General features: G+C 57.3%; 2 protein-coding genes across 11 annotated transcripts in view; one reads left to right on the top strand and one right to left on the bottom strand.

Annotated features, from left to right (window-relative positions):
• Nucleotides 1-1832: 1832 nt before the first annotated feature.
• C7H8orf90 (chromosome 7 C8orf90 homolog) lies at nucleotides 1833-6145 on the bottom strand. 2 transcript variants are annotated; one of them, XR_008658800.2, is made up of 3 exons: nucleotides 6052-6139; nucleotides 2602-2805; nucleotides 2200-2342 (listed from the first exon to the last, which is right to left on the bottom strand). XR_008658800.2 is itself a non-coding variant. In XM_055284863.1 (2 exons), exons 1-2 carry the CDS (start codon nucleotides 6116-6118, stop codon nucleotides 1843-1845), a joined length of 579 nt encoding a protein of 192 aa, XP_055140838.1. In that variant the 5' UTR covers nucleotides 6119-6145; the 3' UTR covers nucleotides 1833-1842. The 2 variants fall into 2 exon arrangements, 1 of the variants encoding a protein (XP_055140838.1); XM_055284863.1 differs by lacking the exon at nucleotides 2602-2805 and having other exon boundaries at nucleotides 1833-2342; nucleotides 6040-6145.
• A 6511-nt stretch (nucleotides 6146-12656) lies between these two features.
• LOC129486869 (maestro heat-like repeat family member 5) overlaps nucleotides 12657-16070 on the top strand; it is a 78941-nt gene continuing 75527 nt past the window's right edge. For 8 of the 9 annotated variants that reach the window (XM_055287416.2, XM_055287410.2, XM_055287415.2 and 5 more), the window contains exon 1: nucleotides 12657-12820. In XM_055287416.2, coding sequence (XP_055143391.1) covers nucleotides 12741-12820 — 80 coding nt within the window. In that variant the 5' untranslated portion in view covers nucleotides 12657-12740. The remainder of the gene's footprint in view (nucleotides 12821-16070) is intronic. The other variant, XM_055287418.2, reaches the window with a different exon arrangement.

Below are 16070 nucleotides of genomic sequence, written 5' to 3'. Positions count from 1 at the left end.
TATTTGACTGCTTGCCTTGGGTCTGGATCCCCTAGACCCAGCTTCTCAGGCTAGCCGTGGTGAAGGTTTCTGTTTCCAATCTGTCACAGCCCCACACTGCTGTAAACTACTTAAAAATAAATTTCTAGAAAAATGTAGTTTAAAAAAGCACAAAGTATAAACCGCACATTTATCTTGTTACACTCTCCAGTCATAAAATTACTCTATGAAATTCTTATAAACATTTCTCAGTGGTCACCGTGAGCTGCTGTTTTCAGGGGAGCTGGATGCATACCCCACAGGTAAGCCAAACTGCCAGTGATGACAAGAAGGTAGTAGTGCTTGGTGCCACTCTCCCTGGGTGGGATGGCTCTAGGGCACGTGCCACACTGTCTCCCAGGGGTCCCCCGTAGGACTGACCTCCAGTGCCCACAGGGGTAACTTGCTCCCATCGCACCCTTCCTGGCTTCTTTCCCTGCCTGTCTTGCGTCCTCACTCCCTGCCTGTGTTTCCAAGGACCACGTCTCAAACAAACCACTTGCACCAAAATCCATGTTCAGGGACTGCTTCTGGGGACCCCAATTCATATACAATATAGGATATATAGTACATAGTGTCATTGCTGCTGTTGCCCCGTCAGGATTCAAATGCATGGTTATTGTTGCAATTTAACTGTGCATCTGTAAAACTGAAGAAACGAGGCCCCGGGTGGGAGGAGCCTGGAGCAGGGGCTGGCATCTCAGTTGGGGCCCATGGCAACAGAGGAAGGGGAGGCTGGAGACGCCTCTTCCCAGCCCAGGGTTTCCTCCTTCTCCAGAGATGAGTGTTCCCATCCACAACTGTTCCTTCAGCAAAACCAGAGCTTGGAAAAACCTTTTCTCCCCTTGACGGGGATGTGATAAATAACTCCTAGATTCGGGAGAAAAAGAAAAGAAAAGAAAAAAAAACCACCCGGATTCCACCTGCACTTGATGTGGTCTCCCCTGCACGCCTGGGTTGCAAGCTCTCCAGCCTGAGACCATGGCACCTCTCCTAAAGGCCACTTGGTCCCCCTGCTTGGTGTTCTGTGGGGGGGAGGAGGAGGAGATACCGGGGTCATGCAGTCGTTCTGCCCTGCCACCAGCCGGACCACAGCAGAGCCAGGCCTCTGGCAGGGGTTCGTCACCTGCAAGAGGGAGGTGGTCCAGGGCAGAGGCCAGGTCATTGCTGGTCACGCTGGGCTCAGCAGACTCAGCCCCACACAGGGGAAGCAGGAGGCAGCCCCTCCCCAGGGACCAGGAAGGGGGAGGCAGCAAGTGAGGGGCAGGTGCCTCGTGGTGCCCCCTCCTTCGCGTCTCTCTGCCCCACGCATGCTCTCTACTCCTTTCTTTCCTCTTCCTCTGCTCTGCGGCGTCGCCCCTTCTCCCGGCCCCCTCCCCATCCAGCCGCCTCTCTATCATGGGAAACAGGAAGGCTGCGGGACTTGGTGTCTACACGTGGGCAACTAAATCCCAGCTGTTCCCTGGAGGCATAGGGCCTTGGTATGCTGGTCTGTGGGATGGGGACGCTAGTCCCCACCTCAGAGCTGTGGGGAGGGTCCCAGGGCGTGGGCACTGAGGGTGGAGGCCCGGCCCCCCACCCATCGCACCCGGGTCCTCCTCCCTCTGAAGAGGGCCTGCCTCCCTCACCGTTTCTACTGCGAATGTGTTCACTGCACCTTCGGACCCACGCGGCTTCCCAGTCCCGCCGCTGCCCGGCCTGTCCCGGTGTCCCAGTTGGGTTCCTGGTCCACCGTCCCACCGCCCCCCTTCCCCGCAGGGCCCAGCCGCCCAGGCCTGTCGGAGTGTGTGCAGAAAAGCGCCGAGCGCGGGAAAGCTGGGGAAACTATTTATTCTGTTCGCTCTCGGGGCAGCGGCGGGGCCTGGGCCAGCCTGGGGATGCCGTCGCCAGAAGCGCTGGCCTCGGGCTCCGGGAAGGCGGCAGCGGGGCCGGGCAGCAGCAGGATGAGGCCGGGCCCGGGCCCTGCGCGCGGGCGTAGCTCAGGGCCAGCCGCTCCAGGCGCCGCTTGCGCATCGCTGCCTGGGCCGTGGCGTGCAGGGGCCGCAGCAGCGCAGGGGGCGAAGCTCCGGGGCCCCGCAGCAGGAAGTCGAAGTCTGCGCGGTCGCGGGGATCATAGAAGAGCGGCCCGCAGGCCGGGTCGGGCCCCGGCGGCCAGGCGAACGGGAAGGGCAGCGTGAAGTTCTCGGTGAGCACGCGGATGGCGAAGTCGTCCTGCTTGCCCAGGGCGCGGTAGGCGCGCCCGATGCTGCAGAAATGCGCCTGCCAGAGCTGCGCGTCCCCGCCGTAGATGTCCGGGAAGGCAGGCTCCGGGGGCGCCGCGGGACCTGCGGGCGGAGGGGACAGTGAACGCCTGGCAGGGCGGGGAGGGCCGGGAGCGGCCCGCGCAGGCGGGAGACGAGGAGGCCGGGCGCGAAGAGAGGTGGCCAGTCTGGAAGGAGCCGCCGAATGAGCTCGAAAGGCAGAGCTGGGGATGGCCAGGGCCACCTGGTGATGAGGCGAGGCCAGGCCCCGCGTTTCTGAGGGAACAGCACCAGCAAACCAGGAAGAGGGGGAGGCCCTGGGTGCAGGGAAGGGGATGCTCACTAAGTACTCTTTGGGCAGAGCCTTCCCGATGGCGAGAAGGCTGCAGACTTTGGCCAGCGTGACCATGTGGTGACTGAGCGAGCTTAGGATGTTGAGGTTCTCCCTGGTGGCCAGCTTGGGGCAGGAGGTGAAGCGGTCACTCTCAGTTGAAAGTTGATCCGGCCGCTGTGCAGAGAATGGACTTTGGGGACCCAGCTTCAAGGTCTGGTCAGATCCAGGGGAGGACAAGATGAACATGAGGATGGGAAAACACCACCTGGGGAGGGGCTGCAGGGCCAGATCGCCAGGCCTTGTAGACCGAGACAGGGAGGAGCCTGCGGGGACAGCCTGGCTCGCAGCCTGGACACAGTTGACCCTGGGATCCAGAGGGAGGTGCGGCCCCAGGAGGAAGAGGAGGTGGAAGGGGAGCTTGGTTTTGGCTCAGTCATGCCACCCTTCACCCTATCCATGGTCCCCAGAAGGCATCCAGGTTGCTGGCCCATGGTCCACACCCTGCCCAAGTCTAGGCCCTCCATTCAGGAGAGACCTCTACATTCCTTCTTTCTTTCTTTCATTCAGCAAATGTGCTTAGCTGTGGGGATACTGAAGTGAGCAAAGCAGCCATGGGACCTCACTTGGGCACACAGTCCAGGAAACAATGTAGTCAGGCCCCAGGTGGCCACAGGAGCCAGACCAGGCAGCTCTCTGGGGATGGCCACACTGGGAGGCTAGGAAGTGGGAATGGATGAATATGACTATGAATTGTCAGATCCTTCTCCCAACACCCTTGGGAGGGGTAACAATATTCAGTCTGTTTTACTGGTGAGGATACAGACCCAGAGAAGTCATACACAGATGCCCAGCTGAAGCCCTGGGCTGGGCAATCACTTTCCACTATGCCACGCCCCCGGCTCAAGGGCCTTTTGATAAAGAGTCTCTTCCCTCTGCACAAATATTCACCGGGCACCTACTGTGTGGCAGGCAGGCTCTGTTCGAGCCATCAGCTACAGCCATGAGCAGCACAGACATGGGGGTCCTTCCACCTGTCAGGCCCTGGGCTAGTCTTTCACCTTCCAAGAGCCTCTGAAAATGGAACCAACCAACCCTGTTCTGCTGCGGTTGCAGATGAGATGACATTGACCAGCCTGTTTGATCGATGGGAGGTACTTTCCTAAATCAGCACCGTGGACAGCGCCATGCTGGGGATAAGAGTGGAGCCCCGAGACTGGAGAGAAGATCCAGCTCACACAGAGCCTGGACTGCTCTGCTTGTAGAGGGGTCGAGGCTGGAGATAGACACTGGGGAGATGATGTTTAAGCCACAAAACTAGATGAATCACTGAGGCAGTGGGGTTAGAAAGGGCAGAAGCGCAAGCAGAGAGCTTAGGGTCCTCCCTCCTGACCAGGTCAAGGAGATGAGGAGCCAGTGAGGGCACCAAGAGGGAGCGGGCAGTGATGGGAGCTGTCACTCCCAGTAACTGGGAGCTCTGGAAGCCAAGTGTGGGAGCAGGGACCTGAGCCGTGTGCTGCCGGTGCATCACATCAAATGAGGCCCCACAAGTGACCTCGTACTTACCAGCGCAGAGGTCATTGATGACTTTTGCTAGAGCTGCTTTAGTGAAGCACTGGAAATTAAGACCGGGTGAGAGTGGGTTCAAGAGCAAATGAGAGGGGAGAACGTGGAGGCAGCAAAGACAAATGACCTTCCTGAGGTTCAGCTCTGAATGAGGAGCAGAGAAGTAGGGCAGGAGCTGGAAGGGAAGTGGGGTCAAGAGACAGGATAAATCACAGCATGCTTTCATGCCAGTGGGAACAACCTGGGAAAGAGCAGTGTTATGATGCAGGAGAGAGAGGGTGAAGAGTTACTGGAGTGACAGCATGAGTTGGGGGATGGAATGGGAGAAGCTGAATGCTGCCTTTGGCTGGGAGGAGGGACGGGGCATTCACAGGAGCAGGTTGGGGTGGACAGTGCCCAGTGCCACAAGTACAGTGGGCGGGCACCTGCAAAGTCCTCTTCCAATGGCTTCAGCTTCTCAGGGAAGGAGGGTGCAAGGCCAGCAGCACAGTGTGAGGAGAGAGGGTGGGTGCTTAGAGGGAGAGAAGGTGCGATGCAGTTGCTAGGTGAGGAGAGGCTGGGCAGACCAGGGAGGGCAGTGGATCTGGCCTCCTTGCTGCTGTAGGCCTGGCCAAGTGCAGACATTAGAAAGGCGGAGTTCACTCGGCTGCAGCCCGCTGCAAGAGCACAGGCAAGGGTAGCAGGGAGTTGGGGCTGCCAGACTAGTACGAGAAAACAGGAGAGGGGCCAACTTGGGGGCAGAGGGAGTGCTGGCCATGGCAAAGATGTGAGCGGGGGTGGAGGAGGCCGGACAGGTGGAAGACACTGTGGGCTTCCATCTCGCTAAAGGAGTGCTGGAGCTGGCCCTCGAGGGCAGGAGCTGGGGGAAGAATCCCCAGAGTGTAGTGGGGACAGGGGGACTGCAGTTTGGGTACAGCTTGTGGGGTGGGTGGCTGGGTGAGAGGACAAAATCCTTGGAGGAGTCTAGGGGGCTGAGAGAAATCACCAATGGGATGACAGGAGAGGGCAGGGCAGGGTCTTCAGGAGCAAGGGCATTGACCATGGGCAGGGTGCATGGATGAGTGGGCAGATGAATGGGTAGAGGAGTGGTTGGATGGGTGGGTGGATGGATGGATGGATGGATGGATGGATGGATGGATGGATAGGTGGGTGGGTGGCTGAATGGGTGGGTGGATGATTGGATGGGTGGGTGGCTGGGTGGATGCATGGATGGGTGGGGGTGAATGGGTGGGTGGATGGGTGGATGGATGGGTGGGTAGATGGGTGGGTGGGGTGGATGGATGTATGGATGAATGTGTGGGTGGATGGGTGGGGGGGTGGATGGATGTATGGATGAATGTATGGGTGGGTGGGTGGATGGTTGGGGGGTGAATGGGTGGGTGGGTGGGTGGAAGTGTGGATGGATGGATGGATGGATGGATGGATGGTTGGTTGGATGGATGGATGGTTGGATGGGTGAATGGGTGGGTGGATGGGTGGATAGATGGGTGAGTGAATGGATGGCTGGCTGCCCCTCCCACTGCCTCTGAGATCCAGAGCTGGGTTTTACAAGAAGCAAGGGCAGGAGAATTATCTGGAAGGGGCCCTAAAGAGTGAGAAGGGCCCTGCACACCTCCAGGTCCATAGGTCCAAAGGCTTCAGGAAGAGCCAACCCCTTCCCTGGGGACTTCAGAGCATCGGAGCACTGGGGAGGGTAGGGAGGAGAAGGACCTTTACGGGGAGGCTTTGATGCCCCCATCCTGGCCCAGCCCCACTGTCACTCTCCTTCATGACCTTGGCAGAGCATCTTCTTCTGGAAGATGGGTCAGAGGGCCGCTTCCTGCTCCCACATTCTCAGAGCCCCACGTGCCCCTGTCCCCCTTCCTCTCCATTCCCCTCCCTCACCAAGTGTCTCACCTGGTATGGCTACAGAAGGAGGGGGCAGACCTGCCGGGCTGGGGGTCCCAGGACAGGGGGAAGCCATGCCAGCAGCCCGGGGGGGCAGGCTTCTGTTTACTTGGCTGCCCAGGAGATGGGGAGGGGCCTCCCAGGGGAGGACAGAACCTTGCATTTAAAGGGCCTCCACTCAGGAGTGGGCTGGGGCTGTGGGGGAGGCTGAGTGAGGACCTGTGGGCTCCGTGGCCCCTTGTGCGCTAACCTCTCTGTGGTCATCACTGCAGCCCCTCACCCAGCACCCTGCCCCTCGCCTGGACCCTGCAGAGCCACCCTCTGGGCCAGACTCCCATCCTTAACCCTTCCCACTGCACCCAGCAACCCTCCGAGATCAATCCCCAGTCACATCTGCTCACCTGCCCTGCTTAGGGACCATGAGAACCTGGCACCCAGAGACTGCCAGCCTGTCCCCACCAGTACTCTTCCTCCTGACTCACCTCGGGTCAGCCTGGTGTCCACAGCCGCAGCCTGTGAGTGCCCTCAGGGCAGCCGAGGCCTTGATCCAGCCTCAGCTGGCCTGTCCCTCCAGACCACGGGGCTCCCACAGGCATTCCTGAAGTCCTCAGAGCCCAGGTCAGCAGTCCCCGTCTTTAGCAACTCCAGTAGTCCCTATGAAGCAGGTCAGACCTCACCCCAGCCACAAAGAGCTCATGGGGATATCGGTTTCCCCAAAGTGGGATGAAGTGCTGGTAGGCAGCACGTGTGCACAGTTCCTTCCCATTACTGTCCTGTGTGACACCCCCCCAGTGAGGTCACACTGCTGGGATAGCCCCCACAGGCACAGTGCTCAGGAATGTGGAGCGTGCTTGGGATCTGGCCTCCAGCCATGAGGTCTACGCCCTCTGCTTCCTCCATCCAGGCCCTGAGCGCCATCCGCTGTCCCAAGAAGCAGAATCCCAGTGCCCTGTCCAGCCTCTGCCCCCGAGCCTTTCCTGAGTCCCTGCTGGGCCAGGCTCTGAGCTAGGCGTGGAGAAGGATGGAAAGGCTGAAGCCCAGCCCTCCAGGCACCTGTAGGCAGGAGCACACCCAGCTCTCGGACCTCAGAATCAGCCGTGGTGAGTCTGGTCCTCTATTCATATGGCCTGCATGTGTTTTCCACCTCCCTGTGCTCCAGCCAGGTGGTCCCCCGGCACCAATTCTCAAGGCAAGCGCAGGTCAACTTCAGCTCAGCCTGGTGGGCTCCAGCCGAACGACGGTCCTGAATGGTGGCTCAGCTATCAATATCATTGTGTGACTACGAGAGGAAGAAACAGTTCATCCTGACATGCTTATTCTGCAGATCGCCACTGAGCACCTCCTGGGGACCACGCCCCAGCTGGCTAGTGACCTCTAAACCAAGCTGTATCAGTCAGGGAGATATCTAATCTGTTGTAACAAAGCACCCCCAAATACAGTGGCTAAAACAAGACAGAACATTTGTCTCCGTCCGGCAACAGCCCAGCCAGTGCAGGCCTTGAGGGCAGCTCTGCTCCATGGGGACACTCAGGGGCTCAGGCTCTTTGGCCTGTGGCTCTGCTCTCACCTGGGGGTGGGTGTCCTCATCTGTGAGGTCGAGGTGCAGCGGCACGTACCGCATCCCGACCTGGGAGGGGCAAAGGCAGTCGTGGGCTGGCAGCTTCCTATGGAGAACACAAGGAGACACTGCTCACTCCACTTCTCAAATTCCAGGGCACTGCCCACTCCACTTCTCAAATTCCAGGGCACTGCCCACTCCACTTCTCAAATTCCAGGGCTGAGGATTTGGTCTTGTGGTCCCCCTTGGCTGCAAGAGAGGCTGGGACATGCCATCCACTCCCGGGTGGCCATGTGCCCAGCATCTGGAGGGACAACTTCATTTGGCAGCAAGAATGAAGCCAACCCAGTGTGTCTCTGTGTGGGCTCCCCTGCAGCCGAGAGTGCGCTTCCTGGAGCTGCTGTAACTAATTAACACCATCCTGGGTTAAAGTCACATCCCTGGGCCAAAACCAAGCCAACAGGGCTATGCTCGCCCAGAGGCTCTGGCGGAGCCTTCCTCACCTCTGCCGGAAGCTGGTGGCCGCCTCCTTCCAACCTCTGCCTCTGGGGCCACACGGCCTCCTTTCTTTCTGTAGTCAAACCTGCCTCCGCCTCCCTCTTGTAAGGCCACACATGATTACATTGGGGGACCACCTGGATAATAATGTCCTAAAGATTCTTAATTTCATCACAACTACAAGGTCCTTTTTTGCCATAAAAAGTAATAAGTACAGGTTCCAGGCATGAGAACACTGACACTTTTGGGGCATTTCTTCTGCCTACCATGCAGACCCCAAGGCAGCAACTCAGGGCAGGCATGTTCTTGGGACGTGATCCCAGGAAACACTGTGGGGTGGGGGAGGAAGAGAAACTCAGAAGGTGGGAAGCCAGAGTGGCGTTGTCAAGCACTCAGCATCCTGGAAGCCACCGGGGCTTGATCCCACTGGGTCACCCCATCGGAGGGGCAGGGCTGAGCCATCTGTCCTCGTCCCCAAATCACGGGTCAAGGGCTGCTCCCAGGAAAGCTGGATTCCCTGGTAGCTTCAGCAGTGGCCAGAGATCCCCCCCAGAGAGAAACACAGGTGATGGCAGGTGAAGAATAGGCATGACGAGAGCCCTAGTGCAGGGTGAGGGAGCAAGGGCATCTGTGCCCAGCCCGCCCTCCGGAGCCTCTCAGTTGTAAGCTGTGAGGGCAACACAGAGAAACCCAGAAGGAAATGCCATTGTGAAAGGGAAATTTGCAGGGAGCTCTGACAATGTCGAGGTCGGGGGGGACACTCTGTGTCCATTCTGTGATCTGAGATGGCCTCTCAGGAAATGACGCTGAAGCAGGGGCTATGTGGGCCTTTGGAGCAGCGTGTGCAAAGGCCCTGTGGCAGGAAAAGACCCAGCCCCTGACCATGAAACATCAGCCCAGGAAGCCTGTGGCTGGTGAGCAGTGAGCCGAGAGGAGGCCGAGGGCACCGGCGAGACAGAGGAAACATGGGGGACTTGTAGGAGCCAGCCCCCCTCTCCTGCCTGGGGCCACGGCCTGACATACCTTCCTCCACCATCAGCATCACCCCCTTCCCCCAGCAGCCTCCCCACTACACACTGGCCTTTGCTGCCTCCTCCAGCAGGTCAGGAAGGCCCTGCCTTCCTGAGGGACAGAGAAGGGGACCCGGCAGAGGAAGCCTCTAGATGGAGGCATGCAGGCCCCAGGCCCTGGGGGGTGGCTGCCGACGGAGGAGGGAGAGCAGGCTTGGCTGGCCTCCCCAGAAAGGCCCCTCCCAGCGCTCCCCCCGCCAGGAGTTATTTTTAAAATCTCATTTTCAGAAAGCGGAGGAGAAAACCTCTTTCTTTTGCCTTTTCTCCACTCTTTTTTCTGTGAAAGCGTAGGAGGGGGTGTGGAGGAGGAGGGGAGCCCTGGAAGGCGAGGAGGAGCCCCTGGGCAGTGTCCCAGCTTGGGGACCCAGGCCTGCTGCTGACCGGGGCTGCCCCACCCCGTGGACCCCAGAGATGCCAGCGGGACCCTCCCTGGGCAATCTTGGCATAGGGAATCACCCATCTGCAGGACGGGGACCACCCAGGGCCAGGAGGTGGGCACTCTCTCTGCCCCCCTGGAGGGGCCTCAGTCCATCCCTGCTGTGCGCCTGAGGGCAGCGAGGCTCAGAGAGGACAGGGACTCCCTCAGCCAGGAGCACAGAGCCCCAGCAAGAGCCCAGAGCCCCACCAGGCCGCAGCTGCTAGGGGAGGGCCAACCTCGAGGTCCTGCAGCCCCCCTTGGGGATCCCAGCGCTGCCACTAGAGGCTGGGTCAGGTGTGCTCAGTGGTGGTTGTTTGTGGTGGTTGTTTTTTGTTTTTCTGTGGTAAGAACACTTAACATGAGATCTACGCACTTAACAAACATTTAAGTGTGCAGTGCAGCTTCGTTAACTATGGGTGCAATGTGGCACGGCAGACTTCTGCAACTTATCTTCACTGAAACTTTATCCCCATTCAGCAGCAGTGCCTCCTTTCCCCTTCCCCCCGACCCGCCCTGGGAACCACCATTTTACTCTCTGCTTCTGACTTTGACTATATTAGATTCCACATAGAAGCAGAATCAAGCAGCATTGGCCTTTCTGGGTCTGGCTTTACTAAACTTGGCATAAAATCCTCCAGGTTTATTCACGTTGTCATATATGGCAGGTTTCCTTCTTTTTAAAGGCTAATATTCCATTGTATGTATATACCACATTTTTTTTCTTCATTCATCTGACCACAGACACTGCGGGCGTTTCCATATCTTGGCTATCCTCAACAAAGCCACAGCGATCATGGGAGTGCAGATCTATCTTCAAGATCCTGGTGCCATTTCCTTTGGCTGTAACCCAGTAGAGGGATTGCTGGATCAGATGGCAGGTCTATCTTTAGTTTTCCGAGGAACCTCCATGCTGTTTCCTATATTGGTTGCACCATTTTACATTCCCACCAACAGGGTACAAGGGCTCCCTTTCTCCACACCCCAGCCAACACTTGCCATCTTGTCTTTTTGATGCCAGCCATCCTAACAGGTGCAAGGCGATCTCACTGTGGCTTTGATTTGCATGTCCTGGTGATTAGTGATGTGGGGAACCTTTTTATATACCGGTTGACTATTTGTCTTCTTTGGATAAATGTCGATTCAAATCCATTGCCCACTTTTTAATTGGCTGATTTGGTTTTCTGCTATTGAGTGACAGCAGTTCCTTATATATCTTGGATGTTAACCCCTTATCAGAGAGAGGGTTTGCAAATATTCCCTCCCGTTCCGTAGGCTGCCTTTTCATTTTGTTGTTTCCTTTGCTGTGCAGAAGCTTCTGAGTTTGGTGTAGTCCCACTTGTCTATTTTTGCTTTTTCGCCTGTGCTTTTGGCTTCATATCCAAAAAATCATTGCCAAGACCCATGTCAAACAGCATTTCCCCTGTTTTCCTCTAGGAGTTTCACAGCTTCAGGTCTTACGTTTACGTCTTCTGTGGGGGTGTCCACTGGTCAAACAGGGCCACTGTCTCCTGGGAAGGGAACTTCACGGAGTCAGACCTTGGGGCAGCAGCCAGGGGAGCTGGTGGTGGGACCCAGCTGGACGAGGGGCATGGGTGTCCACCTGGCCCCTCCTGTCACCTCCAGTCAAACCACAGCCCCCACCGTCCCGCCGCCCAGTCAAGCCCAGCACGGTTGAACAAACCGCCTTGAGAATAAATGCTATGGGAACCCAAAGAAATCAGGGTGGCTTACCCGAGGAGGTGGCCTGGGCGGGGGTCTCCAAGGGCAAAAATGAGTTTCTTTAGGAAAGTGGGGGCAGGGCGCATTCGGGGAGAAAGGCACTGCACAAACCCTCAAACCTGGCTGCAGCCTAGGAACCCCAGGGAGTTGGGCAGGGACACACAGAAGGAGCCTGGGAGGCCAGGGGGCTGCCCGGCCCTTGAATCTGGCCCCTTCCTCATTGCAGGCGAACAGCAGGAGGGGCAACGGCCTAGGCAAAGGCTTGGTGGTGGGACGCACGTGGCGCCCTCCGACTTCACTGCCCCCAGTGGGTAGTGCCTGCAGCCCCAGGCCTAAGGCGGTGGGATGCCAGGCACCCCTACCCATGACGCCCTTTCTGCGGGTCCCTGGCTGGAGGGAGGGTGTGGCGGGGAGGGCGCGTGGGCTGGGTGGCACGTGTGCCTCTCACAGGCCCCGGGTCCAGGCCGCTGCCCTCCTGCCGCCCGAGTCCTGCCTGGGCCCGCAGCGCCATCTACCGGCCGCGCGGGGGCCGGGTCGCGGAGCAGGCGGCGGGGAGGGAGGGGGTGCCACTGGGCCAGGGGCCTCGTCCTCACCCTAGACTTGGATCTGGGGACCTGAGTTTGAGACTCATTTCCACCACTGATTGCTGTGCGACCAGCCGCTGGCTCCCGGCCCTCTCTGAGTTCCACCCCAATCCCAGGGAGGTGAGCAGGGCCAGGCCCGCAGCGGCCGCTCTGACCCTCGGTCCTGCTCCAGTCTTGCAGATGGGGAGGAGTGCACAGTGAGGCATGGTGAGGTTCCCAGGCACGCGGTCAGCAGAGAGGGAGCTGGATTTGATTCGGGGCAGCCTGCCCAGCCCCACAGGCTGAGCTCCCAGGCTGTCCCCGCTCCTGGTTCCTTCGGCTGGAGAGGATCCCAGAGGCGGCAAGCACCCGCACCCAGAGGGGAGCCCAGCACATCGCAGGTGCTCAGACTCAAACCCAGAGGGGCAGGTGCTCAGACTCAGACCCAGAGAGGAGCCCAGCACATCGCAGGTGCTCAGACTCAAACCCAGAGGGGAAGTCACAGCTCCAGCCCCAGGACCTGCCACCCGCACAGGGACCTGGACTTAGCAAACAAATGGCCCAAGCCGGATCATCCATGGGTCTCCCAGGAGACAACTGAGGCCCAGAGAAGGAAGGGGCAGGCCCGGGACCCCTTGAGGACACACGTCTGAGCACGCACCCACAAACACAGGCACACATGCACATCTGCTGTCCCCAGAACACAGACAGACCCTAGAAAGGATGCTGTGGACACTGGAACCATTGTGACTTCAGGGGTGAGGTCAGGCCCGCCAGGGCGGGGGAGGGCCAGTGCCGGAGACAGGGCCAGCCCACAGGCGTGAGGCCAGAGCTAGTAGTGGGTTCCTGTGGGTCTACACTGCACCCCAACCATGGACGGGCAGTGTCCTGAAAGGCCACACAGCCGCACCCCGACGGGTAGAATGTCGTCAGCCGTGTCCCAAAACTCTAGGTCAGCTCAGCCCCAGCAGGGACCCTCTGACCCCCCACCAGTACTCAGCCTCCTCATCTGTCAGGGGAGCCTCCCTGCAGGCCATCCAGGGGCCCCTGTGCTGAGGAAGCAGGGTCCTGCCCCCAGGAGCGGCCTGCGGGGGTTGGAGGGGGATCAGGCTGGAGGAAAGGAGGCCAGGAGGGCAGAAGCTTAAACTAGAGTGAGGGCCTTGCCCACATAGCCTGCACCTGTGTGAGGGCCAGAGGGACCATGGCCTGTGTTGCCAACAGTGCCTGCAGGCTGTGTGAACGGGTCAGTGGATGGATGGACAGACCATCCACCTGCTTCTCTGAGCCTCGGCTTCTATTCAGCAGAATTGAGATGATACCACAGCCAGTGTTTCTGCAGAGATTTAAGGGACATGAATAAAGGAAGGTTCCTCCACAGCCTTCCAGGGTCCCCAGGGAACCCCAGTGTCCCAGGAACCTGGAAAGACACAAAGGGCATCTCTACCTTCCTGTGTCCGATAGGCAGGTCAGAGCTTGGCCCCCAGCACAGAGCCCTGCCCGCCCCCTCTACGGGGACTCAAAGCAGGTTCTGCTGTCCAGACACTCGTCCACCCGGGCTGGGGCCCACAGCCAAGCCATGGGTTCAGAGCAGGATTCCCGGTTGCAATCCATGCTGCCTGTGGTGGCTGTTCTGGGAGTGTCTCGGTACCTGCCTGTGAACTCAGGTATTTCCGACCCTCGCAGTCGGCATTTGAATGTTGTCAGGCCTCCCTTCTCTGCCGTAGCTTCTGTTGCTGCTAAGCCGAGAGTACTCCTCTGCAGATGTTTGCTAATAGTGTGTTCACATCGTTTTTCTATTTTTAAAAATACATTTAACTCTGGAAGCCACAGGGGCTGCCATGTGGGTTTGGAGGGGCAAGGTACGGGCCTCGCTGGTGCCCGCTGTGACTGCTGCTGTGCCTGGGGGAAGCGGGGCTCTAGCTCCAACAGGATCCTCACTCCCACTCCCAGAGTCAGCCCCAGCCAGGTTTGTCTGGAAGGTCACCCTTTCCAGGATCAGGGAACTGGCTAGTTTTCTGAGAGGCCACAGGAAGGAGGCGGCTTCCAGAAGGGGTAAACTGTGTCTTGACCTCTCAAGGTCAAGAGACGAGGGTTTGAGGTCCTCCCCAGAGCTTCCCTGGCCCTGAGATGCCAAGAGATGTCAGAACACCTGATCTCCAGGACGCAGGCTCTGGAGCTCTTCAGACAGCAAGGCTCAGATGTGCAGAAATATGGCTTCTCAGGCAACCCCAACCCTCTGATGCAGTTATGGGATGGAGAAGACTGGTGGGTGTCCTCCTACAGCCCTGGCAAGGGGACAGAAAGAAAGGAAGAGAAGGAGACATGCTCTGGGCAGAGGGGCCAGAGAAGCAGAGCTTCACAGGGTCCACCAGAAGGCATTTGGGAAGCTGGATCTGATGTGATGATTGCAGGGGACAGACTGAATCCTGGAGAGGTGGGAGGGCTGTCACAATGCCATGTCCAAGGTCAGGACAGGGCCGGTGGTGGCTCTGGATACATCACCTGCTATGAAGCACTCCATTCATTCCGCCAGTATTTGCTGAGCATCTGCTACATGGACCAGGTGTTCTAGGTGTCAGGGATACTGCTGGGAACAAAAGCGATAAAGACCCTGCCCTCATGCCTTACATTCCAGGTAGGGAGACTGCCAGTGAGACCAGAGGCAGGAAAGTAAATGATATGATGTTACAGGGCAAAAAGTGACATGGAAAAAAGAGAGGGTGGGGAGGGGGAAGTGTGGGGTGAGGATTTTAAATCAGTTCTTCAAGAAGGTGACAACTGAGCAAAGACTAAAATCAGGTGAGGGACTGAGGCAGGCAGCCATCTGGAGGAAGGGTGTTCCCCAGATGGAAGGAGTGGCTACACAAAGGTCCAGAGGTAGACGTGCATCCCGTGGTAGGAGCGTCCCACCACTGGGGTGGAATAAGCAAGGGAGAGCAGAGGGAAATAAGGGCAGAGAGATCATTTTTGTTCTTATGTGTCTTTTTTCTTTTCGATTACAGTATGATTTACAGACGATAAAATTCACTATTTTTAGCGTATAGCTCTCAAATTTTGACAAATGTATATAGTCACGGACTCACCATCACAAACAAAATATGGTGGTGGGTACATGAACCCCAGACAGCTCCGTCTCCCAGACACTCCCTCCCATCCCTTTGTAGTGAACTCTCTCCAACTCCCAGTCCCTGGGAGCCACTGACCTGCTCTCTGTCTGTAGTTTCACCTTTTTCAGAATGTCATAAAAGTGAAATGACACCACATGTAGCTTTTGGAGTCTGGTTTCCCTCCTGGAGCATCCCTGTTTTTGTGTTTATCAGTGATTCACCTCTTGTTGCTGAGTAGCATTACTGTGAATGTGACATGGTTTGTTTATGCATTCCCAGGGTGAAGGACATTTGGATTATTTCCATGTGGAGATATCATAAATAAAGCCAGTATAAATGTTTGTGTATATATTTTAGTCAGTAGTCATTTCACTTGAGCGAATGCCTAGGAGTGGGTAGCTGAGCCATTTGGTAAGTGTACATTCGACTTTATTAGCAAATACCAGGCTATCTTCCAAGAGGGCTGTGCCACTGTGCATTCCCACCAGCAATGTATGGAAGCTCAGAGCTATTCTGCAACCTCACCAGCACCTGGTATTTCCACTGTCTCTGATTTTAGCCATTTCAGTAGAAGTGTAGTGATAGCCCACTGTGGTGTTAGTTGGTTTCCCTCGTGAGGAATGTTGAGTGCTTTTCAGGTGCTTCTTTGCCATCTGTCTGCCTCCTCTGACGCCTTGTCCCAGTCTCCTGCCTGTGTTTCCTTAGGCCACTTGTGCTTTGCTTTGTTTTGTTTTGAGAGTTCTTTCTATATTCTGGAGATAGTCCTTTATCAGATATGTGATTTGCAAATACTGCCTCCAAGTCTGCAGCTTATCATTTTTTAAGGCATATCCCTTAATCTAAGTAAAAGAGAGGGGGACCAGGTGCAGTGGCTCATGCCTGTAATCCCAGCACTTTGGGAGGTGGAAGCAGGAGGATCATTTGAGCCCAGGAGTTCAAGACCAGCCTGAGCAATATAGAGAGACCCTGCCTCTATAATAATAAAAAAAATAGGCAGACATGGTGGCATGCATCTGTAGTCCTAGCTACTTGGGAGGCTGAGGCAGGATCATCTCTTGAGCCCAGGAGTTTGAGGCTACAGTGAGTGAGCTATGA

Source organism: Symphalangus syndactylus, chromosome 7 (genome assembly GCF_028878055.3).
Source record: "Symphalangus syndactylus isolate Jambi chromosome 7, NHGRI_mSymSyn1-v2.1_pri, whole genome shotgun sequence".
Classification (NCBI taxonomy): domain Eukaryota; kingdom Metazoa; phylum Chordata; class Mammalia; order Primates; family Hylobatidae; genus Symphalangus; species Symphalangus syndactylus.
The sequence above is the reverse complement of the archived record's forward strand: the minus strand, read 5'-3'. Positions and strand labels throughout refer to the sequence as shown.

Coding starts and splice junctions, on each gene's coding strand:
- C7H8orf90 (XM_055284863.1), bottom strand. CDS start 6,118: ATGGCTTCCCCCTGTCCTGGGACCCCCAGCCCGGCAGGTCTGCCCCCT. Junction 2,343..6,039: donor CATACCAGGTGAGACACTTG/GTGAGGGAGGGG, acceptor CTCCGCCCGCAG/GTCCCGCGGCGCCCCCGGAG.